This window comes from Pelophylax lessonae (assembly GCF_965119305.1).
Source record: "Pelophylax lessonae genome assembly, chromosome: 13".
Classification (NCBI taxonomy): domain Eukaryota; kingdom Metazoa; phylum Chordata; class Amphibia; order Anura; family Ranidae; genus Pelophylax; species Pelophylax lessonae.
The window spans coordinates 144141259-144167727 of record NC_138780.1 but is presented as its reverse complement, the minus strand read 5'-3'; the positions used below and the strand labels follow the sequence as shown (position 1 = coordinate 144167727).

Here is a 26469-nt window from a genome sequence, read left to right as displayed (position 1 = left end):
TTGCTGTTCCAAGGAATACATCTCTGCTCTTGTTCTCTCCTCATTGGTCACAGCAATGCCATCTAATATCTGCAGGTTCTGCAGCCGAAGAACAAGCAACTGACGATGGAACATTTTTCGAGATATCTAAATGGAAGAACATACAGACCATAAGTTTCAGAATAGTGAAAAAAAGGGCCTTGTTTTTCTAAATACAGTATATTCTTCATCAACAAGAAAAAAATTATAAAGACAAACACATATCCTGATTTCTGATCCAAAAACAAAGGCATGCATCTAAGCATTAATAGCCTGTTCGCAGTGGCGGCCCGTGCATAGGGGGCGCCGGAGCGCCGCCCCCCCTAAAAAAAATGACAAAAAAAAAAATGACAAAAAAATAATAAAGTTCTAAAAAAAAAAAAATCGTGTTCGCAGGCCTATGCGCTCGGCCTGGTGGATATGGGGGGGGGGGGGGTTTACGACCCAGAAGAGGCGCCGATTGGCTGCCTTCTGGGGGCGTAACCTGGGCGCAGGAAAAAGCGCTGAGCCACCCCCACCTTCGTGATATCCTGGCTGTGATTGGTCCAGTCTCCAGCCTGGACCAATCATCATCCAGGACATCGCTGACTCGCAATGGGGGCGGTGCCGGTGCGTGCATCAGTCACGCACCGTCACCGCTCGATCTCCTTCCCGCCGCCCGGACCGGAAGACAGAAGACTGAAGAGGAGGACATCCACGGCGCTGCTCGTCTCGGTTTCCGGAATCCCGCCATCCCGCCGCCGTCAGAAGGTAAGTGATTGAAGTCACCTGTGCCATGCCTGTACCATCACCTGTGCCATCACCTGTGCCATGCCTATGCCATCACCTGTGCCATGCCTATGCCATCACCTGTGCCATGCCTGTGCCATCACCTGTGCCATCGCCTATGCCATCATCTGTGCCATGCCTATGCCATCACCTGTGCCATTACCTGTGCCATGCCTATGCCATCACCTGTGCCATCACCTGTGCCATGCCTATGCCATCACGTGTGCCATGCCTATGCCATCACCTGTGCCATGCCTATACCATCACATGTGCCATGCCTATGCCATCACCTGTGCCATCACCTGTGCCATGCCTATACCATCACATGTGCCATGCCTATGCCATCACCTGTGCCATGCCTGTGCCATCACCTGTGCCATCGCATATGCCATCACCTGTGCCATGCCTATGCCATCACCTGTGCCATCACCTGTGCCATGCCTATGCCATCACCTGTGCCATGCCTATGCCATCACATGTGCCATGCCCATGCCATCACCTATGCCATCACCTGTGCCATGCCTGTACCATGATCTCAAAGTCATGCAATTTTTTTACCGCGTTTTTTGCCGCGAAGCAATACCTATTACATTTTTCTTTTTGCGCCCCCCCCCCAAAAATTTTGAGCACCAACCGCCACTGCTGTTCAGAGCACTGCATTTTAGGCGTGAACCTGTTCCTTGCCTCCAGCTGCACATTCACCATCAGGAGCCTAGAACAAAGGCATAAGGCCCCTTTCACACATTCGGTCCGTTTGTCCATTTTTCATCCATCCGGTGATGGATGAAAAATAGACATCAATGTATCTCTATGTAAAAACGGATGATAACGGATGATCATCCGTTAACATCTGTTTTCATCCGCTTCCGTCAATGTCCGTTTTTTGGAATGGATGAATGCCCTATTTTTCATCCGTCAAAAAAAAAAAAATCGTGTTCGCAGGCCTATGCGCTCGGCCTGGTGGATATGGGGGGGGGGGGGGGGTTTACGACCCAGAAGAGGCGCCGATTGGCTGCCTTCTGGGGGCGTAACCTGGGCGCAGGAAAAAGCGCTGAGCCACCCCCACCTTCGTGATATCCTGGCTGTGATTGGTCCAGTCTCCAGCCTGGACCAATCATCATCCAGGACATCGCTGACTCGCAATGGGGGCGGTGCCGGTGCGTGCATCAGTCACGCACCGTCACCGCCCGATCTCCTTCCCGCCGCCCGGACCGGAAGACAGAAGACTGAAGAGGAGGACATCCACGGCGCTGCTCGTCTCGGTTTCCGGAATCCCGCCATCCCGCCGCCGTCAGAAGGTAAGTGATTGAAGTCACCTGTGCCATGCCTGTACCATCACCTGTGCCATGCCTATGCCATCACCTGTGCCATGCCTATGCCATCACCTGTGCCATGCCTGTGCCATCACCTGTGCCATCGCCTATGCCATCATCTGTGCCATGCCTATGCCATCACCTGTGCCATTACCTGTGCCATGCCTATGCCATCACCTGTGCCATCACCTGTGCCATGCCTATGCCATCACGTGTGCCATGCCTATGCCATCACCTGTGCCATGCCTATACCATCACATGTGCCATGCCTATGCCATCACCTGTGCCATCACCTGTGCCATGCCTATACCATCACATGTGCCATGCCTATGCCATCACCTGTGCCATGCCTGTGCCATCACCTGTGCCATCGCATATGCCATCACCTGTGCCATGCCTATGCCATCACCTGTGCCATGCCTATGCCATCACCTGTGCCATCACCTGTGCCATGCCTATGCCATCACCTGTGCCATGCCTATACCATCACATGTGCCATGCCTATGCCATCACCTATGCCATCACCTGTGCCATGCCTGTACCATGATCTCAAAGTCATGCAATTTTTTTACCGCGTTTTTTGCCGCGAAGCAATACCTATTACATTTTTCTTTTTGCGCCCCCCCCCCAAAAATTTTGAGCACCAACCGCCACTGCTGTTCAGAGCACTGCATTTTAGGCGTGAACCTGTTCCTTGCCTCCAGCTGCACATTCACCATCAGGAGCCTAGAACAAAGGCATAAGGCCCCTTTCACACATTCGGTCCGTTTGTCCATTTTTCATCCATCCGGTGATGGATGAAAAATAGACATCAATGTATCTCTATGTAAAAACGGATGATAACGGATGATCATCCGTTAACATCTGTTTTCATCCGCTTCCGTCAATGTCCGTTTTTTGGAATGGATGAATGCCCTATTTTTCATCCGTCAAAAAAACGGATGGGACGGAAAACAAATGTAAACGGACAAACGGTCTGTTTTTCATCCGTTTTTGCATTGGTAGTGGATGTAAAAAAAACAGATGGAATATGGATGAAAAATTGATGAAAAACGGATGAAAACGGACGAAAAACGGATTAAAAACTGATACATTTTGATGTGACTGAACTGATGAACTGAACGGACCGTATGTGTGAAAGGGGCCTTATGTAGGTTCCAAGTTTCTGAAATTAGAACTTTAAGCAATCAGTAAATCCTACGAGCAACCAGGTAATGATTAATTGCCACAAGCACTCCACTATCTCACACAGTGTAAACAATTCTATCAAAAAATGCTGTGCAATAAGTAGCGAACCAATTCGTGACTCAATGTGATCCAATAATCAATAGACAACAAATATATAGTGATCATAAACACATAATAAATATATTGTTGTAAACGCATGTAAAAAAATATTAATTGTTATAAACGCATGTAAAAAAAATCCAGTAGTGCAAAAAATGCTGAATGAGCTAGTGTAAGTAAATAACAACCACTTAAAATACATCTTCTAAAGTGCCACTGGTGCCAAATATGTGATAAAGTAAAAAATTACAAATAAAGAATTAATACACATGTGCAAAGTCCATTTGTGCAAAATAATTCCTGCTGAGCCAGTGCAGGTACAAATGCAGCCTCTTCAAAAGGTGCCAATAGTGCTGAATATGTGCAGATAATAGAGCCACATAAAGTGACAAGTGCTCCAAGGTGACACAGTGACAACTTCTTCCAGCAAACTGTGCACCCCCTTGTGAGTGGGTGCTCCCCTTATGAAGTGTGACTTAGCATTTAAGCTATAGCCAGAAAGCGCTTAGTGGAGTCTGTCCAATCCTCTCAGAAATGGATCCTTCACAGGAAATAGCTCCTTCCAATACCCAGCACACGTATCACATATGCAAAGGAAAAAAAACCGAATAGTGCGGAAATCCTTTTAATTTAAAATGTATTGAGAAAATGAATCAAAAACACTCACATTTATAAGGTGCTACAGTGAACCAATCTATCATCAGTATCCGAATAGTATAGGTATCGTGGCGATGTGGTGAGAACAGCAGCCCGATCTAGCGGTAGCAGCAACAGCCTCACTGACTCGGTCAGGGGATATCCCCTGATGAAGACACGTGGTCCCTGTGTCGTCACGCGTAGGGGAAGGGCAAGGACGGATGGAACGCTGCACTGACCGAGTCAGTGAGGCTGTCGGCTGCTACCGCTAGATCGGGCTGCTGTTCTCACCACACCACCACGATACCTATCTTATTCAGATGCTGATGATAGATTGGTGCACTGTAGCACCTTATAAATGCGCCTTACCAGTGGGAGGAGGAACCTGACCCTTAATAGAATAAGCCTGAAACACTGTCTGTCTGATCCAACTGGAAATAGTCACAGCAGAAGCAGCAAACCCTTTACGAGGTCCATCCGTGAGGACAAATAGTGAGTTTGACTTCCTAAAAGACTCCGTAGCTGCCAGGTACACCCTGATTGCCTGAACCACATCCAGGGAATGCAAAGAAATTTCTTTAGAATGCTGAGGCCTGGGACACAGGGAAGGCAACACCATGTCTTCATTCAAATGAAAATCAGAGACGACCTTTTAAAGGAAAGATGGACATGGACGAAGAACCACCTTATCCCTGTAAATCACCAGGTAAGGTGAACGACAAGACAGTGCCGCCAGCTCCGACACCCTGCGCACAGATGTAATAAAAATGATAAAAGAAAATTTCCGCGCTAATATGACAATGTGATGAGTGAAAAAAATAAGTAAAATACAAGCAGCTAGCACAAAATCAACTAACAATGATTCAAACGTACAATATAACACAAAAGTGCAGCGTTAGAATTAGGTGAATATAATTATGAATATGAAATTCTTGTATTCATAAAGGAATGTATAAAAGAATATGGGTAGTGTCCAAATTAATGAATACAGTCCCACTAAACAGGTGCAAAATAAATATGGATCCACGTGCAGGATATTCCAAGGCAAAGACTCTTTCCAGTGACACCAAGGAAAAGTGTGAGAAGGGGACACCTCTGTGCACAAGTATAGTAAGCAGCTTACCAAAATTCCGTGGCTGCTCAATTAAATGAGTCAGCCTCTCCCAGCTAATAATCAAACCAGTGTGGTTGGATGTCAGACCCAGGCACTTCAGAATTTCGTGGTTACTTTCAAAAAGAGGGGCCGCCTCTCCAGACAGGTGGTTGAATCAGTGTGATTAAAGGATGTCAGGCTTGGTACTCCTCAGTTAATGTAATTCCTCTATCCGGCTTGTTGTCAGAGCTTCCACCAGAGCTTGCAGTGTGTATGCATATTGGATAATACTCACCTGACAGACAGTTCCTGCCCCCACCTGGCATCTGGAATAAGAAATAATCAGACACTGAGGACACTGGACCTGTCTGGGAACAATCTGGAGGGTCCTCATTTCAGGGATCTGATGGAAGCTCTGACAACTATACTTGTGCACAGAGGTGTCCCCTTCTCACACTTTTCCTTGGTGTCACTGGAAAGAGTCTTTGCCTTGGAATATCCTGCACATGGATCCATCTTTATTTTGCACCTGTTTAGTGGGACTGTATTCATTCATCATTTGGACACTACCCATATTCTTTTATATATTCCTTTATGAAGCGCAGATGTAATAGCCACTAAAAAGGCCACCTTCCGGGGCAATGTAACCAGGGGAACCTCCCGAATAGTTTTAAAAGGAGGCTTCTGGAGAAGTGACAACACCAAATTGAGATCCCACGGCAGCAATGGAGAACGTGCTGGAGGATTCAAATGTCGAACTCCCTGGATAAAGGTACGCATCAAGGAATGTGTGGCCAATGAACGTTGAAAGAGAACCACCAAGGCCCGAAACCTGGCCCTTGATGGTACTCAAGGCCAGGCGCTGCTCACCCCCCCCCATTGGAGGAAAGCCAAGATCCGATCCACCGAAAAAGGAGCGAGGATGAACCCCAAGAAACTCACACCACGCTCCCAGCAAGGAACTAGGTCCTTATTCCTGACTAGGCAGAAAAAGAAAAGAGTACCTATAGCAGAGAGTGGGAGTCTACCCCCTGGGACTGCCCCATAGGCGTAGTCAAGTTCTTGTCTGCCTAGTGTCCTACTCCTGTAGGGGGCAGTATAACCACGTAGTCAAGAAGATGAGGAGCTGTGTTCATTAGAGAAAAATATACACTCAGAGACGCCTGTCTTTCTCTTTTTTGTCTATACACTGGCATATCATCCATGGGTGCAACGTGTTCATTGCACACGGGCCCTGAGGGGGACGCACACTGCACCCATGAATACCCTAGAGCGCCAAGATGGGGGAGCGGTAACATGGTTGCATGTCATATCATTTTGGATATAGACAAGGTGCCGATGCATGTAAATATGACTTCCTGATAAATGTAACCTTAGTTTTAATTATCTTGATATAAAATAATGGAAATGGGCGGCCTTTTGGTAGGCGTGATTTTTTTTTTGGGGGGGGGGGGGGGGTCAGCATTTCATTCTTGGACCCAGGGAGCAAAATGTCCTGGGCCAGCCCTGTATATGGGGATTGTAAACATAACATTGATGTGGATTCATATAGCAAAGAAAATAAGTAAATCAGAACTGCACATCGTTACAAAAAACTAAATTACACTCAATTTATATGGAGAGACGATATTAAGGTTAGCTGAAATATTGAGCCAAAAAAAAACATTTGCGATTCCACAGTGGGAACACAAAATAAAAGCTAATCAGAGAAGAGCTGTGAGCTCAATAACGTCATAACCAGGCCAAAATCTACAGGCCAAATAGCGTCACACATTGATTAAAAAGAAATAAAAGAGTTAAGGGAAAAGAAGAACAGGTGAGCCAGAAACAAAGGGGAGACCTCAGAAGGGTAACGAAAGAGAAGAAAGAAGAGATAAAGATGAAGAGGTCTCAAGAAACAGTGGCTTGGATTCCTCAGATTGACATAAGGAGGTTATCAAAGCGTAACGATTGAGCATGGGATATCCAGGGCTGCCAGAATGGCCGTTAATTTTTCATTGACCATAATGTCCTACATTCGATGCTTGACTTCCTTGGAACTGAGATTTGGGGTTTTCCAGGCTCTTGCTATGATAAGTTTGGTTGCTGCAAAGAGATGCAATGCTATTAGCTCAAAAGGGTTACAAAAGGAGAGCTTTGTAGGGATTTCTTTTGATTTCTGAATGGAAGAGTGTGCGTAGGAACGCATAAACCCGCACCTATAGTCTGCACACCTTAGGATATGACATGGACATGACCACCATGTGTGTGCCATTGTCCCCAGTTGGGAACAACCACGGAAGCAGGTCGATGGATAGGATGCAATAATACAAGCCAAACGAGCCGACATATAATACCACCTGTAAAGAATTTTATATGCGTTTTCTTGAATGAGTACATTCTTAGAGCTCCTGGATGTCGCCAAGGTCATGATCTGCTAATCTGCTGAATCCAACTCCATCCCCAATTCATTCTCCCATTGGTGACAGAAAGACCGCACTGGAGATTCCAGCTAACATTTTCAAGCAGTTACAACAACAGTTTTTTCAATTTTTGAAAAAAGTGAAAACATACAAATAAAAGCTGACAATTGTAGGCAACCTAGCCAGTGTTAGATGGTTTGTCCCAACTCCTTTAACTCACTCTTGCTAGACAGCCTGTTACAGGAAGTATAAAAATAACAGATCTACTGGCAAGCACAGTTCATAAAACTATACTATATTACCAAAAGTATCGGGATGCCTATCTTTACACGCACATAAATATTAATGGCATCCCAATCTTAGTCTGTATGGTTCAATACAGAGTTGGTCCACCCTTTGCAGCTTCAACTCTTCTGGGAAGTCTGTCCACAAGGTTTAGGAGTGTGTCTTTGGGAATGTTTGACCATTCTTCCAGAAGCAAATTTGTGAAGTCAGGAACTGATGTTGGAGAGAAGACCTGGCTCGCAGTCTGCGCTCTAATTCATCCCAAAGGTGTTCTATCGGGTTGAGGTCAGGACTCTGCACAGCCCAGTCAAGTTCCTCCAAACCAAACTCACTAATCTATGTCTTTATGGACCTTGCTTTGTGCACTGGTGAGCTCCCCAAACTGTTACCATAAAGCTGGGAGAATGAAATTGTCCAAAATGTCTTGGTATGCTGACGTCTTAAGAGTTCCCTTCACTGGAACTAAGGGGCCAATCCCAACCCCTGAAAAAAAAAAAAAAAAACACACCATAATCCCCTCTCCATTAAATGATTTGGACCAGTGCACAAAGCAAGGTCCATAAAGACATGGATGAGCGAGTTTGGGGTGGAGGAACTTGACTAGCCTGCACAGAATTCTGACCTAAACCCAATAAACGCCTTTGGGATTAATAGGAGTGGAAACTGTGAGCCAGGCCTTCTCGCCCAACATCAGTGCCTAACGTCACAAATGCACTTCTGGAAGAATGGTCAAACATTCCCATAGACACACTCCTAAACCTTGTGGACAGCCTTTCCAGAAGAGTTGAAGCTGTTATAGCTGCAAAGGGTGGGCCAAGTCAATTTTGAACCCCACGGACAAAGACTGGGATGCCATTAAAGTTCATGTGCATGTAAAGGCAGGCGTCCCAATACTTTTGGCAATATAGGGTATGTTACAGATCAGAAAACAAAGCCAGCTATATTAATGCAAATGACAGGCTGCATCATATACAGTATGACATTTTTTTATTTTTTTTCCCTATGGTTTGACTAAATACAATCAATAGTAGCACTTCAGCGCTGCCTAAGGCTCCAGAGGAGACTTCTGAAATGCAAGTAGGTAAGTGGTGAAATCAAACTGAGATCTTACCAGCCTGTGGGTCCCAGGACTCACATGGCTGGATTTCTACCGCTGATTATAAGACTCTAAGCCTCAGTAATCTGATTCCTTCCAAGGATTTAGGAAATTATTTTTAACAGAGGATACTTACTGGATTTCCAGACACAGATAGCTCTAATAGTGTTGGGAGAGCCTCTAGCTTTTCCACTTCTGAAATTTCCTGGTGAACAATAAAAGAAAAAAAAAAAGCTTTAATTAGGATATTGATATTCTTTTATAAAAAAAATAAATGTTTCATGCTTATAATCAGTAAGCATACTACTAATGTTTTTTTCATTAGTATAATATACTACAAAAGCTAATGCAGAATGCTGTGTTGATGTTGATGGTGATGTTGATGTCATAATGAATACAATTCTCTGCTTTAGCCTAGTAGACTAACATGAAACTGTGACCAGGTACAGGACCTAAAATGATTGCGCATGTATCTGACAGAAGCTTGACCTCCGTGAAAATAGGTTCTTTCCACAGTTATATTTTTTGCCTATTTCTCTTTGGTTATGTGATGTGGCAATTTTACTTCCAGTAGGCTTTTATTACATTTTCAATAAGTACAATAGGTAACATGTAATCATAATAAAATTGTATCATAGAAAATAGCAGAAAATTTAGTAAGTCTTGGGCAAGTAACATACAATTATTCTTGCGTTCAAAACTGGAGAGATTGTGTCAGCTGTATGGAAGAATATCAGTATAGGTTAGGGCTCTTTCACACGGGCGGTCCGATCAGATCCGCCTGTCAGTTTTTTAGGCGGATCTGATCGGATCCTCCATGCAGCTCTATGGGGCAGCGGGTGTCAGCGGAGACACCTCCGCTGACACCCGCTGCCATCCGCATCCGATCCTGTGCTGAAATCTGGACGGATGGAAACCCTATTTTTCCATCCGTTCAGTGATCGGATCGGATGAGAGCGGACAAGCGGTCCGCTCTCATCCGATCCCCCATAGAGGGCAGCGGGTGCTGAGACACCTCCCTCTCCGCTCTGCGAGCGGAGACGGAGCTGTCATCCGCCTGGCTCAGCGGGGATCGCGGATCGATCCCCGCTGAGCAACACGGATCCGCCTACGGAGGCGGACCGTGTGAAAGAGCCTTAAGTCTTAAATCCAGGTTGTGATATTCATTTACATAGCCTCATAAGACCCAAATGTGGAAATTTTAGAATTTAGGGGAACATTTATCAAAAAAATCAGGGAGCTGAGACAGATTTGCACAGGTCTACAACAGATTTAACAATTAATATGGGACAGAATTTCCTTCTAAACAGATGTGGCATTGGGAAGTAGTAAGGGGCAAGTTTCATTGATGTGCTGTAGGACAGAATTGCAGGGCAGCCGTGCTGTAGGACAGAACTGTCAATCAAATTTCGGTGACGAGGGGGCAGAGCCGGGCCATGATGTCTATAGATAGTATTGAGCCCGCACGAGTGCCTCCATAGGAAGTGGCTTCCTATAGGGGCACTTGATGAAGAGGTGGAGCCAGGAGCACCAGTGGGGGACCCCAGAAGGAATTCCACAAAGCTGGTAAGTAGGACGTTTGGTATTTTTTTTTTTTTTTAAGTTTTACAATTGCTTTAACCTAGTTACTAATCAAGTTACCTTAACAGCTTTTTAACTCCTTTTTAAAAATCAAACACTAAACTGTGTTGTGTTGGCAGATGAGAAATCCACAAAGCAATCACAGACAATACTCAAGCCATGTGGTACCTGAATTTTATTGAATCCAATATACAGTTTCTTTAGCTTGATAAGATGAAGCAAGTTGCCAACTTCTCTAAGTCTATTTTCCTCCAGTCGTAGAGACACCAGAGAACTCTGCTTGGCAAGGGAAGTCTCGGTAATAAGTTTAATACGGTTATGGTCCAGGACAAGCTCTTGGAGAAACTGTAAACCTTCAAGTCCTTCCACTTGGCTGATCTCGTTTCCTGATGTGAGAGAGAAAATACAAGACAATAGATGCCTGAATACTAAGGATTACCCCATTATACCTGTGCAATCAATTTCACTCCTTTTTTATGTTTAAAAGGGCAACTCCAATGCTTTGCTAAGTTTGATAATGTAAAGCCTTGGTGTCCAACCTGTGTCCTCGGGGGCGCATGTGGCTTTTTGTTGCTTATTTTGTGGACCCTGCAGCCAAGTTTAAATAAATATCACCACCACATAAAGAATATGTTTTGATCCCTCAGGGGACTAAGTGCATATACCACTTGGTTCCATTCTGATCTGTGGCCCCCTTGTGGATTAAAAGGAATTTTTTATTTTTGTTAATGCTGGCTGCAGTTCCACCTCAGGGCTGAAGCCCAATTTGTGGGTGTTCCTAAGTGGGACCTACAGCTGTAGACACCGACCTATCAGTAAAACGGATTTTGTGCAGTTATACATCTCCCAATCTGCAATGACTGTGGTAGAATAGTTTGTATAAGTAAATAAGGCACGTCTAGACATTTGGGGTCTTCTGTTGCCTTGACATATCTTGAAGAATTCTTGTCCCAGTCAGAGCAGTGCATGTTTACTAGCAGATAGCTGATCACACAAACTAGCCAGCACTGACTATGGCAGAGGTTTCCCTAAGCGCATCCAGGCAATGAAGGATGCTGGGACTGGATTAGAAGTAAACACATACTGTACATACATAATCCTATCAAATTACTAAAATCTATTTTTGTGGCAGATAAACATCAAATGCGACATGAAAAAGATGCATACAGCACCAGTGGCGTACTAATGGGGGGGCGGGGGGGGGGCGGGCCGCCCCGGGTGCCACGCTCTGGGGGGTGTCAGCCGGTGTCCTGCCCGGTGTGTTCAGACAGATCCCGCAGTGTGAAGGCAGCTGCAGTGGCAGCTCCTTCAGTCCGTGCTGCTAGCGGGGGGCGGGGGAGGGCTGCGGAGCCGCCGGGGGAATACGTGGGCAGAGCCTCGGCGGGAATACGGGGGCGGAGCCGTGGCGGGAATAAGGAGGCGGGGCCTTGGCGGGAAGAAGGGGGCGGAGCCTCGGCGGGAAGAAGGTGAGTGCCCATTGCCCAGGTGTGTGTGTTGGATAGGAGGGGGATGGGGCTGCTGCATATAGAGGAGTTCATCTTTCTCTATTCTTCCTGCAGCTGCTGAATAACTGATTCTCCTCCTCTCCCTCCTGCAGGAAGAATAGGGAAAGATCAATTCATCTATATGCAGCTGCCCCATCCCCCTCCTATACAACTTCTTTTGCTGGCCCCCCTCCAGTGCTCCTAATCTCCCCCCCTCGGTGCTCTTAGCCCCCCCCCAGTGCACTAGACCCCCCCCCCTGTTCTTTAGCCCCCCCTATGCTCTTCAGCTCCCCACAGTGCTTTCTCCCGCCCCCCCAAGTGCTCCCTGTCCCCCCCCCAGTGTTCTCCACCCCCCTGATTTTACCCTGCTTGCCCCCCAAGTACTCCCTGTACCCCCCAGTGCTCTCCACCCTCCTGATTTTCCCTGCCCACCCCCCCAAGTTCTCCCTGTCCCCCCCCCAGTGCTCTCCACCCCCCTGGTTTTCCCTGCTCGCCCCCAAGTGCTCCCTGTCCCCCCCAGTGCTCTCCACCCCCTGCACCTTCCAACCCCCCTACAATGCTTTCCAAACCCCCTCTTAATTCTCTCCAGCCCCCCCCCCCCCCACCGTGCCCTTCAGCTCCTCCAGTGCTCCCTGCTTCGTCTGTGCTCTCCGGCCCCCCTAGTGCTCTTCTATCTTCTATCATGTCCTCAGTCTCTGAGCATCTCCTGTATCATGTCTGCAGTCTCTGACCATCTCCTGTATCATGTCTGCAGTCTCTGACCATCTACTGTATCATGTCCTCAGTCTCTGACCATCTACTGTATCATGTCCTCAGTCTCTGACCATCTACTGTATCATGTCTGCAGTGTCTGACCATCTACTGTATCATGTCCTCAGTCTCTGACCATCTACTGTATCCTGTCTGCAGTCTCTGACCATCTACTGTATCCTGTCTGCAGTCTCTGACCATCTCCTGTATCATGTCCGCAGTCTCTGACCATCTCTTGTATCATGTCCTCAGTCTCTGACCATCTACTGTATCATGTCCTCAGTCTCGGACTATCTCCTGTATCATGTCTGCAGTCTCTGACCATCTCCTGTATCATGTCTGCAGTCTCTGACCATCTCCTGTATCATGTCTGTAGTCTCTGACTATCTACTGTATCATGTCCTCAGTCTCTGACCATCTCCTGTATCATGTCTGCAGTCTCTGGCCATCTTCTGTATCATGTATGCAGTCTCTGACCATCTCCTTTATTACGGCTGCAGTCTCTGACCATCTACTGTATCATGTCCTCAGTCTCTGACCATCTACTGTATCATGTCCTCAGTCTCTGACCATCTACTGTATCATGTCTGCAGTCTCTGAGCATCTCCTGTATCATGTCTGCAGTCTCTGACCATCTGTTGTATTATGTCTGCAGTCTCTGAGCATCTCCTGTATCATGTCTGCAGTCTCTGACCATCTACTGTATCATGTCTGCAGTCTCTGACCATCTACTGTATCATGTCTGCAGTCTCTGACCATCACTTGTATCACGTCTGCAGTCTCTGACCATCTACTGTATCATGTCCTGAGTCTCTGACCATCTACTGTATCATGTCTGCAGTCTCTGACCATCTCTTGTATCACGTCTGCAGTCTCTGACCATCTCCTGTATCATGTCCTCAGTCTCTGACCATCTACTGTATCATGTCCTCAGTCTCTGACCATCTCCTGTATCATGTCCTCAGTCTCTGACCATCTCTTGTATCATGTCTTCAGTCTCTGACCATCTCCTGTATCATGTCCTCAGTCTCTGACCATCTCTTGTATCATGTCTGCAGGCTCTGACCATCTCCTGTATCATGTCTTCAGTCTCTGACCATCTCCTATATCATGCCCTTAGTCTCTGACCATCTCCTGTATCATGTCTGCAGTCTCTGAATATCTCCTTTAGCAAGTCTCCAATCTCTTACTCAAACTTAAACACATTGCTAATAATATTAGCTATCTATCTATGCTGAAGGTAGGACTGTGCAGGGGAGGCAGAGAGTGCAAAAGGGGGAACTGTGATTAGAGAGACGGAGGGCAGACTGCAAGGGACACTGTGATGGGGGGGGGGCTGTGAAATTTGTGCAAAAAATATTCTTGAACACATTACAATTTTTTGTGGGTGTTTTTACATTTTAAAGTTGGGGGGTGCCAGATATAGGATCCGCCCCGGGTGCCAAATGCTCTAGGTACGCCACTGTACAGCACCCTAATCAAGGAATGCTAAATTAATTTAGCAATACTTATTTAAATGTATTATATTTTATTTATAGATCAGTTAATAGTATCTGCATCCCTTTTATCTGAACTTCTTTCCCACACCATGTTTTCCTGTAACAACAACACTGCAGCCTAATTAACTTCTAGCAGCAGTATCTCTATTTATATTTTTTGCTCTCTCGCTTTTAATTCCCGTTTTATCTCCTAATGTTCCGGTCGATGTATTATTCCCCTAACATTCTCTTTATTTTTCATCAAGTCGTGTATTTCTTTTCAATTCTTTTATATCTTTTAACCACTTAAGCCCCGGAGGATTTGGCTGCTAAACGACCAGGGGGTATTTTGCGATTCGGCACTGCGTGACTTTAACGGACAATTGCGCGGTCGTGCGACGCTGTACCTAAACGAATTTGGCGTCCTTTTTTTCCCACAAACAGAGCTTTCTTTTGGCGGTATTTGATCACCTGTGCGATTTTTTGATCACGCGCTATAAACAAAAAAAGAGCGTCAATTTTGCAAAAATAGCAATATTTTTCCCTTTTTTTTATATGAAATTCCCCCCAAAAAAAATGTAAAAATCAAAATTTTTTTAACATTTTCGGCCAATTTGTTTTATGCTACCTATGTTTGGTAAAAAAAAAAATCGCAAAAAGCGTATTTTGATTGGTTTGCGCAAAAGTTATTGCGTTTACTGACTAAGGGAAAGATTGTCATTTTTGTTGTTTTTTTTTTTAACGCGTAATGGCGGCGATCTGCGATTTTTTTTGCGGTACTGCGACATTGCGGCGGACAGATCGGACCCTTGTCTGAAATTTTTGACACTTTTGGGGTTACCAGTGACATTTCTACAGTAATCAGTGCTATATATATGCACTGTTACTGTAAAAATACACTGGTAGTGAAGGGGTTAACTTTATTTGAGAGGGAGGGGCTGTGTGTGTCCCTAGAGGCGTGATTCTTACTGTGATTGGCTGTGGCTTCAGCTGTATGCAGAGTGATCAACGGATCTACATAGTAGATCCATATGATCAGCTCTCATACAGAGGGGAGAATGACAGGCAGCTTGTTTAAACAAGCTGCCTGACTTTCTCCCTCTCCCCCGCCGATCGCAGAGTGGCCGGCGGACATCGGGTCCGCCGGCCACACGCGCGGGGGGGTCCGTGACCACGCGGGAGCGCGCCTCCGGCGGCGCGCGCTCGCTCCCTAGACCCTCACAAGCTAGTGACGTAGCCCTACGTCACTTTGCCTGTGAGGGGCTGACCGCTGACGTAGATCGGCGTGCGGCGGTCGGCAAGTGGTTAAAGACTCTCTCATCCTGCATTTCCTCTACTGGTAGTTCACATCTCTCCTCTTTTCCTCTAGAAACATCTATAGTGGTTCCCGATCATGTGATCACTATGTCAGCACCGGGAAAATACTGCAACTATAACTAATTAAAATATGCGAAAAGTAGGGTTGTGTTTGTGGTGCAAAATAATAATAATTAAGGTACCGACATCCCCAAGTATCAACTATAATTAATGGGAATAAACCCGAAAAGGTAGGATCAGCTCAAGGTGTGAGAGCCTATCAACCAAGAAAAAAGGGGAAGAACTAAAGAAAGGAAAAAAAAAAAGAGATATATAGAAAAGAGATGAGGGAGACTGTATGAGAGAGAGAGAGAGAGAGAGTATGAATGAAGAAAAAAAAAAAAAATCCCACTAGCCCTCCGCTACATCTTACTCTTCCTCTCCCCTCTTTTTTTTTTTTTTTGCTTCATTCATAGTCTCTCTCTCTCTCATACTGTCTCCCTCATCTCTTTTCTATATATCTCTTTTTTTCCCTTTCTTTAGTTCTTCCCCTTTTTTCTTGGTTGATAGGCTCTCACACCTTGAGCTGATCCTACCTTTTCGGGTTTATTCCCACTAATTATAGTTAATTAAAATATGTGTTTACTGCAAATACACTTTACTTTCCATTTACAGTATATGTGTTCAAGCAACAACAGTGCTTAAGGATACAAACAATAAACTGTATGGTCAAAGGTTTGTTGTTGCCCTCACTCCACTCTGCTGGGAAGGCTTTCTGCAAGATTTTGGACTGCGTCTTGGGGATTTTTGTATATTTAGACAACAGAACATTTGTTAGGTCAGGTACTGATGTTGGAAAAGAAGATCTGGCTAGCAATTGCCTTTTTATTTTTCATAGGTGTTTAACAGGGTTGAGGTCAGGTCTCTGTGTGCGCCACAGAACTCACACCAAATTCAACAAACCTTGGGGTTGATTTACTAAAACTGGAAAGTGAAAAATCTAGTGAAGCTCTGCAAACAAACCAATCAGCTTCCAGGATTGTGTCATAGCTTAAATTGAACAAGCTGAATTTAGAAGCTTATTGGCTACCATACAAAGCTGCCCCAGATTTTGACTCTCCAGTTTTAGTGTCGTTTTTTCATACTGCTGATTAAAAAAGCAAGTTCCTAAATATTAATGCTCCACAGTGTTTTTTTATTTTACCCTGCAGAAATAGGGACTTCAGATTCCTTAGTCTACTGAGCTGCAGCTGAGGCAAATTACTGATTCCATTGAAGCCCAGATGAAGAACTTCTAAACTCTGCATTATTGGGGTCAGTGTTTCACCAAACAATGTATCCCTGTAAAATAAAAAAAATAAAAAAAAATTGACATGCAGTTTTATAACATACTTATACAAACCCATACTATTAGACACAATACATCTCAATATGTCTTGCAGTGTAACCATTTTTCTTTTCCCCCAATCATACTTACCTAGGTGGATGCAGCATCGGTACGATGCTGCATCTGTCCCCGGCGCCTCTGCACTGAGAACCGAGCGATCAAACTCTGCCGATCCCTCAGTTCTGACAGCTCCCTGAGCAGCGAGCTGCTCTGCCCCCTCCTCGCTCACTGGAGCACTGGGCTGTGAAGGGACGCGGAGCAGTCGACTTAGGCTCTCAGCAGCTCACTGGGAGGCTGAGCTGGGTGTCAGTCCAGGCACCTGGTGGATCCCGACTTCCATTGTGGTGATGACACAGTGCCTGGACTGACTTCTGTGATGTCAGCCCGCTCTCTGCTGAAAAACGGTTCACAGGAGTGCAGAACAAACTGCACTCCTGTGATCCATAAGAGAATACACAAACTCATACTATTAGACACAATACATCTCAATATGTCTTGCAGTGTAACCATTTTTCTTTTCCCCCAATCATACTTACCTAGGTGGATGCAGCATCGGTACGATGCTGCATCTGTCCCCGGCGCCTCTGCACTGAGAACCGAGCGATCAATTTGATGGTGAACATTTGTGAACTGCAGTCTTCAAGTAATTCCACAGACTTTCAATGTGGTTTAAGTCTGGACTCTGGCTTAGACATGCAAGGTCATTCACCTTTTTCTCCTTCAAGCACTGTGTGGTAATTTTTGCTGTATGAGAGAAGAGGGAAGGGATCCCTGGTGCCGCACATTTATGCTGGTGTCAGATGGTGATGTGACAACCTCAGCCTGGTCTCCCGCCAGGCCATGCCCTCAACTTATTTCGCTCCACCCCTTGGAGCTTAATTAAGGGGATAGAGAACCCATTTTTGATTGTAAGCTTTTGGCCATTGTCAAGTTGGAAAGTAAACCTTCTTCCCATTAACAACTTTTTGGGAGAGGGCAGCAGATTTTCCTTAAGAATTTGATGGTAGGAATTTTACTGTAGGAATGGTGTTATTTGGATGGTGAGCTGCTTTGGATTTAAGCCAGACATATTGTTTGGTGTTGAGGCCAAATAATTAAATTTTAGTCTGGCCACCTTAAACGCACCTTGAAGATTCTGAGGCCACATGAAAAAAGGTGTTATGGTCAGATGAGACAAAAATTAAATTATCTGGCCTTAACACCAAACATTATATCTGGCGGAAATCCATTACATCTCAGCATTCAAATAACACTATTCACTAACTGACACTATTATTAACAGTAAAGCATAGAAGTGGTAATATCCTGTTATGGGGGTGTTTCTCTGCAGTAGGGACTGGAGCACTTGTCAGGATAGAAGAAAAGAAGATGGGGCAAAATACCATCAAATTCTTGAGAAAAATCTGTGGAATGACTGCAGTCCACAAATGGTCACCATCAAATTGAACTGAACTTGAGCAGTTCTGCAATAAAGAGTGGGCAAATATTGCAAAGTCTAGATGTGCAAAGTTAGTAAAGACATATCCCAACAGACTATGTGGATTGTGTGGATCACAACAAGATGTAGCAAGTACTGAAAGAAATGGGAATGGGGACCACCGCACCGGTCTTCTAAAAAACCTGTATGCGAGTCAAGAAGTTTTTGAAGAAGCACGTTTGTGTGAAACGCATCACCTCCCTGCCTGTCTGGGCCATTGACCTGGTGGCAGTCCTGTACATGCTCAATAAACTTGTTGGACCGGTGTTGGTGTGCAGCTGATTTCTTTTCTATTGATCTGACTTTTAAATCTTACTTCAAGGACCCATAATTCAAAATTGGATTGGATAAACACTAAGGTAAAGAAGAAAACCCAATTTATCCCAAGCTTGTTATTGTTAATAACAATTTATTGTATGTGGAAAAGTAATTTTCCTCTAATCCTTTCTTTTTCTGTCTCACTATATTTAGTGTAGCCTTAGCTATCAGCCCTTTCACAGGATGTTTCACTCTGTTTGCAGCTTGACTTACAGAGTGCAGTGAGAAGAAAGTGAACGAGGATGCTGACTAGCAGGCACATTTTTTAACCCCACCAACCAGCACTATGAAGGGAAAGGGTCTCCAGCAGAAGAAAACTCTGATTGGCTGCAGCTTCAGTGTTTGACTTTAGCCCAGTCCACAGAAGTTGGGGAAATAAAGGATAAAGCCACAAGAAGAGGATTCCCAAGTAGATGAAGAGGCTTGAGGCTGAGGGTGGGCTGCCTTTCGCCTGACCTCACCCAGAAGCTGTGTCCTATCTTCAATTCCTGTGCATTCAGACTGTAGAATAGTCATCAAGTAACAGACTACAGCTAAAAGGATCTCATTTAAGCACCAGTGTGTTGGGAGGCTTAAGAGTCACCCCTTTGTGTTAGTTGGTTGTCATTGTTATCTTGTACTACGGAGAGTGAGAATTTGCCAAAGAGGACCGGATCATTTATTTTCTCTGTCGATTACAGCTTGAGAGTGAGCTTTCCATCGAATGCTGGAAGTAGATACATCTTCCACTGGCCAATGGTGTAGATAGTGGTTGAGAGTAATAGCAAGGCCATTTATCTTTACAGTTAATTGTGTTAAATTGTCATCCATCCTATCAGCTAATATCGAATGTTACCTTTGTTGCATTTTTTTTTTTAACCCAAATTTCCCTTTACGGTTTAAATAAAGCCCTTTCCATGGTTACTGTGTGATTGAATACGGTGGAGAGGCAGGTTGGTGACATGACATCAAACTTTCCACCTTATCCAAACAGAGAACACTTTTCATTCCTTCAGAAATTGAAAAGCATTGTGTAAAGGATGTCTGTGCTGAGCAAGCTGACCAAGCTGGAGCAGAGTGACGCCCCTAGCTGCCAGGGGAAGAACTCCTCCAGTGAGGCCGGGAGAAAGGGAAAGGAAAGACAGGTGCTGGTGGTAGGGGACTCAATTATTAGAAGGGCAGACAGTGTAATCTGTGACATAGACCGTGTGTGCCGAACAGTCTGTTGTTTGCCGGGCGCTCGGGTTCGGCACATCGCGGATCGGGTGGACAGATTACTGGGTGGGGCTGGGGAAGACCCAGCTGTCATGGTACACGTGGGTACCAATGACATAGGCAGAGGAAGACGGAGAGTCCTAAACGATTTCAGGGACTTAGGCGCTAAGTTGAGGACTAGGACCTCCAAGGTAGTATTTTCCGAAATACTACCTGTACCTCGAGCCACACCAGAGAGGCAGCGGGAGATTAGGGAAGTTAACGAGTGGCTGAGGAGCTGGTGTAGTAAGGAGGGTTTCGGGTTCCTGGAGAACTGGGCCGACTTCTCAGTCGGTCACCGGCTCTTTGGTAGGGACGGATTGCACCTAAATGGGGTGGGTGCAGCCGTACTGGGTGCGAGGATGGCCGAAAAGTTAGAGGGGCTTTTAAACTAGGGAATGGGGGGGAGGGTACAGATGTAGAATTAGCCAGTGGAAAGCAAGATTCAGAGGGCAGAAATGGGGGCATTAGCGGTAGGGTGTTCGGAGCTCCTAAACCCAGGGTGGGTACGGGGAAAAATCAAGAGAGCAGCCTAAAAACATCAAATGAGGATAAATGTAACCAATCTAAATTACGAGGCTTGTATACCAATGCCAGAAGCCTGGCCAACAAGATGGGAGAGCTGGAGCTGCTGATGTTTGAGGAGGACTTAGATTTTGTGGGGATAACTGAGACTTGGTTCGATAGCACTCATGATTGGATGGCGACCATTCAGGGGTATTCCCTTTATCGCAGGGATAGAGAGGGTAAAAAAGGGGGAGGGGTATGTCTGTATATTAAGAACAGTATACAGGTAAATATGAGGGATGATATTAATGGAGCTATGGACGAGGCAGAATCCCTATGGGTAGAGCTTCAAAGGGAAGGCACGGTGGGGAAGGTAATATTGGGCGTATGCTATAGGCCCCCCAACCAGAGTGAGGAGGGGGAGGCGGACCTCATGTTACAGATAGGATTGGCAGCAAGGATGGGAAATGTCATTATAATGGGGGACTTTAATTATCCGGATATAGACTGGGCAGAAGGAACCGCGCACTCAGCCAAGGCTAGGCAGTTCCTAAATATTTTGCAGGACAATTTCATGGGTCAGATGGTGAATGCACCGACAAGAAACAATGCGGTACTTGACCTACTGATTACCAACAATGCAGACCTGCTCACGGATATAGAAATACGGGAAAACTTAGGGAGCAGTGACCATAGGTCAATTGGTTTCAGTATTAATCACAGTAATAGGAAACACAAGGGTAATATTAAGACGCTGAATTTTAAAAGAGCCAATTTCCCTAAACTGCGCTCACTGCTAGAAAATATAAAATGGGATAGAACCCTGGGAACAAAGAACACGGAGGAAAAATGGGAGTGCTTCAAGAGCATACTTAACAAGGGGGTGGGCCAGTGCATTCCACTGGGAAATAAATTTAAAAGAACAAAACTAAACCCTGGGTGGCTAAACTCCAACATAAAAATGTATATTAGAGCTAAAGAAAAGGCCTTCAAAAAATACAAGACTGAGGGGTCAGTGGCAGCATTTAAGCATTATAAAGAGTGTAATAAGAAATGTAAAGATGAAATCAGGGCGGCTAAAATAGAACACGAGAGACATATAGCGGAGGAGAGTAAAAAGAACCCCAAGAAGTTCTTTAAGTATATAAACAGTAAGAAAGCGAGGCCAGAACACATTGGCCCCATAAAAGATGATAAAGGAAAAAATGGCCACTAAGGACAGAGAAAAGGCGGAAGTGTTAAATAATTTCTTTTCTTCAGTCTTCACAAAGGAATCGGGAGTCTACACGAACCCAGCTTGTAAGGCCAAACTAAATAATACACCTCAGGAAGTGCCGCCATGGCTAACAGAAGATAGACTTAGAGCTAAACTAGAGAAGCTTAACATAAATAAATCCCCGGGACCGGATGGCTTGCACCCGAGGGTTCTTAAAGAGCTCAGCCAGGTGATTGCCAGACCATTATTCTTGATCTTTATGGATAGTTTACAGACGGGTATGGTGCCAGCTGATTGGAAAAAAGCCAACGTGGTACCAATATTTAAAAAGGGGCCGAGATATATCCCGGGTAACTATAGGCCGATCAGCCTAACATCTGTAGTCTGCAAAATATTGGAGGGGATGTTAAGGGACCACATACAAGACTTTAGTAATGAAAACGGTATTATAAGTATTAATCAGCACGGATTCATGAAAAATCGTTCGTGCCAAACCAATCTATTAACCTTCTATGATGAAGTGAGCTGCCACCTAGATAAAGGTAAGCCTGTGGATGTGGTGTATCTGGACTTTGCAAAGGCCTTCGACACCGTTCCCCACAAACGCTTACTGTACAAACTAAGGAAGATAGGTATGGACCATAAGGTGAGTACCTGGATAGAGAACTGGCTCCAGGGGAGAGTACAGAGGGTGGTGATTAATGGGGAGTACTCGGATTGGGCGGGTGTGGAAAGTGGGGTCCCCCAGGGTTCTGTCCTGGGACCAATCCTGTTTAATTTATTCATAAATGATCTAGAGGAGGGGATATCTAGTACAATCTCAGTATTTGCGGATGATACTAAATTAGGCATGCCAATATCTTCTATGCAGGATGTGGAAACCTTGCAAGCGGACCTGAACAAAATAACGGAGTGGGCAACTACATGGCAGATGAGATTTAATGTTGAAAAATGTAAAGTAATGCACTTGGGGGCCAGAAACCAGAAAGCAAGCTACTCGCTAGGGGGGGAACCTCTGGGTGAGTCTAGGATGGAAAAGGACTTAGGGGTACTGGTAGACAACAGGCTTGGCAGTGGCATGCAATGCCAGGCCGCAGCAAGCAAAGCCAACAGAATACTGGGATGTATAAAAAAGGGGATTCACTCCAGAAATAAAGAGATTATTCTCCCGCTCTACAAGACTCTGGTCCGGCCACATCTGGAGTATGCTGTCCAGTTCTGGGCACCGGTCCTCAGGAAGGATGTGCTGGAACTGGAGAAAGTCCAGAGAAGGGCAACAAAAATAATTAGGGGGATGGAGGACATCAGCTATGAAGAAAGACTACAAGCCCTGAACTTATTCTCTCTGGAGAAGAGACGATTGAGGGGGGATATGATATCAATGTACAAATACTGTACTGGCGACCCGAGCATAAGGAACAAACTATTCAGAGAAAGGAGATACAATAAGACTCGTGGCCACTCACTAAAACTAGAGGAAAGGCGGTTTAACCTTAAAGTGCGTAAGGGGTTCTTCACTGTAAGAGCGGTAAGGATGTGGAATTCTCTTCCACAAGCAGTCGTATCAGCAGGGAGCATTGATAGTTTCAAAAAACTGTTAGATGGACACCTTAAAGACCACAACATACAGGGGTATACAATGTACGGCTAAAAGCAAACACACACACACATCATAGGTTGAACTGGATGGACTGATGTCTTTTTTCAACCTCACTAACTATGTAACTATGTAACTATGTAACTATGACCTCCTGTGTTCACAATGCATGCGGGCTGGACGTTAAGCACAGGATCTGGAAGCAAGTGGAGATCACTGAATTAGCGGTGTATACTTCAGCAATTTACAGCTGCCAGGGGCATCGGTCAGATAGGGTATATACATAGTTATCTGCAAAAAGGTGTCCGATAATATTAAGAGGCAAAATAATATATTCAAACACTAGCAGCGCTAAATAAACAAACTGAAGAATAAAATCCAAAGTCCTTAAATGGGTATTTCCAGGTCATGTGGTAGGTTAGTTAGACACAATCCTTTATCCCAGGGAGGGTGTGAGGGGTCCTGGCCGTAGCACCTGATTTCCACCACCACTTTGTGCTCCCCCCCTATTCTTAAAACTCACCAGAGGATGGTGAATCAAGATCCTTCAAGGAATTCCACCACTAGATTCCAGCATTGGACACTGGACCACTTTTCCTCTATTAGCTGTACAATCTCCTCCGTTGCCAACAGACCATGTAAGTGAACAAGAGTGGGGCGACAATAGTGTAATTCCGCCAATAACGTTTATTAAACACTAAAAACAACAAAATGTAGCCCCGCTCCCCTCAGGATGTCTACTTACAGGAGGTAATAAATAGTGAAGGCATTGAGTAGAAATGTAATGTAAATTCCGCTGGATCACTCTGTACCAAACCTTGTGCAATCTGGAGAGAGCTCCGGCGTGTATGTAGATGTCCTTATGCGACCGCGCACGACGGCTCTGACGCGTTTCGTCCTCCGACTTCCACAGAGAGGACTTCTGTGGAAGTCGGAGGACGAAACGCGTCAGAGCCGTCGTGCGCGGTCGCATAAGGACATCTACATACACGCCGGAGCTCTCTCCAGATTGCACAAGGTTTGGTACAGAGTGATCCAGCGGAATTTACATTACATTTCTACTCAATGCCTTCACTATTTATTACCTCCTGTAAGTAGACATCCTGAGGGGAGCGGGGCTACATTTTGTTGTTTTTAGTGTTTAATAAACGTTATTGGCGGAATTACACTATTGTCGCCCCACTCTTGTTCACTTACATGGTCTGTTGGCAACGGAGGAGATTGTACAGCTAATAGAGGAAAAGTGGTCCAGTGTCCAATGCTGGAATCTAGTGGTGGAATTCCTTGAAGGATCTTGATTCACCATCCTCTGGTGAGTTTTAAGAATAGGGGGGGAGCACAAAGTGGTGGTGGAAATCAGGTGCTACGGCCAGGACCCCTCACACCCTCCCTGGGATAAAGGATTGTGTCTAACTAACCTACCACATGACCTGGAAATACCCATTTAAGGACTTTGGATTTTATTCTTCAGTTTGTTTATTTAGCGCTGCTAGTGTTTGAATATATTATTTTGCCTCTTAATATTATCGGACACCTTTTTGCAGTTGATCATTTCTTTTATAGCAGCTGCTTTGACGTCAAGTCAGTATTATTGATTTTATTCTTGTGCCTTCTTATTTATTTTAGCGCAGGGTGAGTGTATTTATAGGATTTTAATTTTCATATATATATCACTCCTTATTGTTTATATACATAGTTATATTTGTCCAAGCTGGACCAATGTACCTATGTAAAAATATACTATAATTCATCTTTAAAGGGTTGAGCTACGTTCGTAATCTACATTTTCCATAAACACTTCAGTAAGTATCACAGATATACATTAGAGTAGAGACATGCATAACCAGGGAGCCTCACATTACCTTCATAAAGATGCATACGATTATATGGAAACAAAGACCAAGCAGTTACCTGTTAGCCTTGCCCTGCTGCCCATATCCACTGGAGTTGACTTTTTGGTGCAGTATCTGTCTGTTTGTTAAGTGATTCTGAGGCTTTTGCTTGGGCAGGATTGACTCAATGTGATTGTAATTTAGATACAAATTCTAGAGAAAAACAAGAAAACAAAGATTACATATAGCGCATCTATGGTCAAAATTGAAATTCATATATTCATCTCGGTCTCTACATTGCATTTTAATTCTTTGTCGCCTACTGTGATTATGAAAGATATTGTAAATTCTGCTTTGCACAATGCACTCATTGTGCACATGGCACTAATAATGTTTTGCACTTAGTCACATTCTTTTGAGTCTTGATAAGAAACTAACCTGCCTATGTTATGTTCCTTGTTATCTTAAATGTAAAATCACAATTGTAATATTAAAGTGAATGTCCAGTCAAATGCTAACTATACTTCAACCTGCTCCCACACCCTTTCTAAGCCTATTCTAACTCCCCTGTAAAGCAGGGATCCTCAAACTACGGCCCTCCAGCTGTTGTGGAACTACACATCCCATGAGACATTGTAATACTCTGACATTCACAGACATGACAAGGCATGATGGGAACTGTAGTTCCTGAACAACTGGAGGGCCATAGTTTGAAGACCCCTGCTGTAAAGGATAGAAGTCTATACTTACCTATTCTGAGGGCGCTCCCAGTGCTGGCTTCAGTGCTGAGGAGGGACAGCTGGCAATGGATGCCCCATAGTAAGTCTATAGGTGACATCACTGCACAGGCATTGCAGACCTTGTTCTCTGCTCCTCACTGGACCCAGCTTCTGAAGAGATCATGTGACCAGACTGGAGAGCCCTCAGATTAGATAAGTATAGACATCTTTCCTTTACGGGGTAGTTAGGTCGGCCTTCTGAATTACACTACAGAGGTGCTGAGAGGAGGAGAAGTTTTACGAGGCGGAGTCAGTACAGCAATCACTGCTAACAGGCAGCAAGATGAAAGGGTATGTTGTACTCCTTTAATAGTGAAGCAAAAATTAAGTAGATTCAGTCACCTTTACAGGATGTTCGCTAGGTGTACCTGGGCATTTGTCACTTTATGAGACAAGACATAATGTACTACATTCCATCAAACTTTGCATAGAGCCCACATCTTACTATTTAGAGCACATGGCCCATGTAATATAATAGGCATAGCGTCCCAAATCATAGTTAACTCTACACGCAGCCTGCATTTAAAGCCCACCTCCAGCCTTCTGTCACTTTAAAATAGTTTATTTGGGCCAAGCTTGTCCAAACAAACTTTTACCTTCACTGGTCCAAACTAACAAATTAGCTACATACAGTGA

The 26469-nt window shown here is 44.9% G+C and overlaps 1 protein-coding gene across 2 annotated transcripts in view; it reads right to left on the bottom strand.

Moving 5' to 3' along the window:
• The window catches only part of LRRC9 (leucine rich repeat containing 9), a 174702-nt gene that overhangs the window by 32482 nt on the left and 115751 nt on the right, over positions 1–26469 (bottom strand). For both annotated transcript variants that reach the window (XM_082275541.1, XM_082275542.1), the window contains exons 25-29: positions 25134–25267; positions 16692–16828; positions 10648–10865; positions 9035–9103; positions 1–126 (exon numbers count right to left, since the gene is read on the bottom strand). In XM_082275541.1, coding sequence (XP_082131667.1) covers positions 1–126; positions 9035–9103; positions 10648–10865; positions 16692–16828; positions 25134–25267 — 684 coding nt within the window. The remainder of the gene's footprint in view (positions 127–9034; positions 9104–10647; positions 10866–16691; positions 16829–25133; positions 25268–26469) is intronic.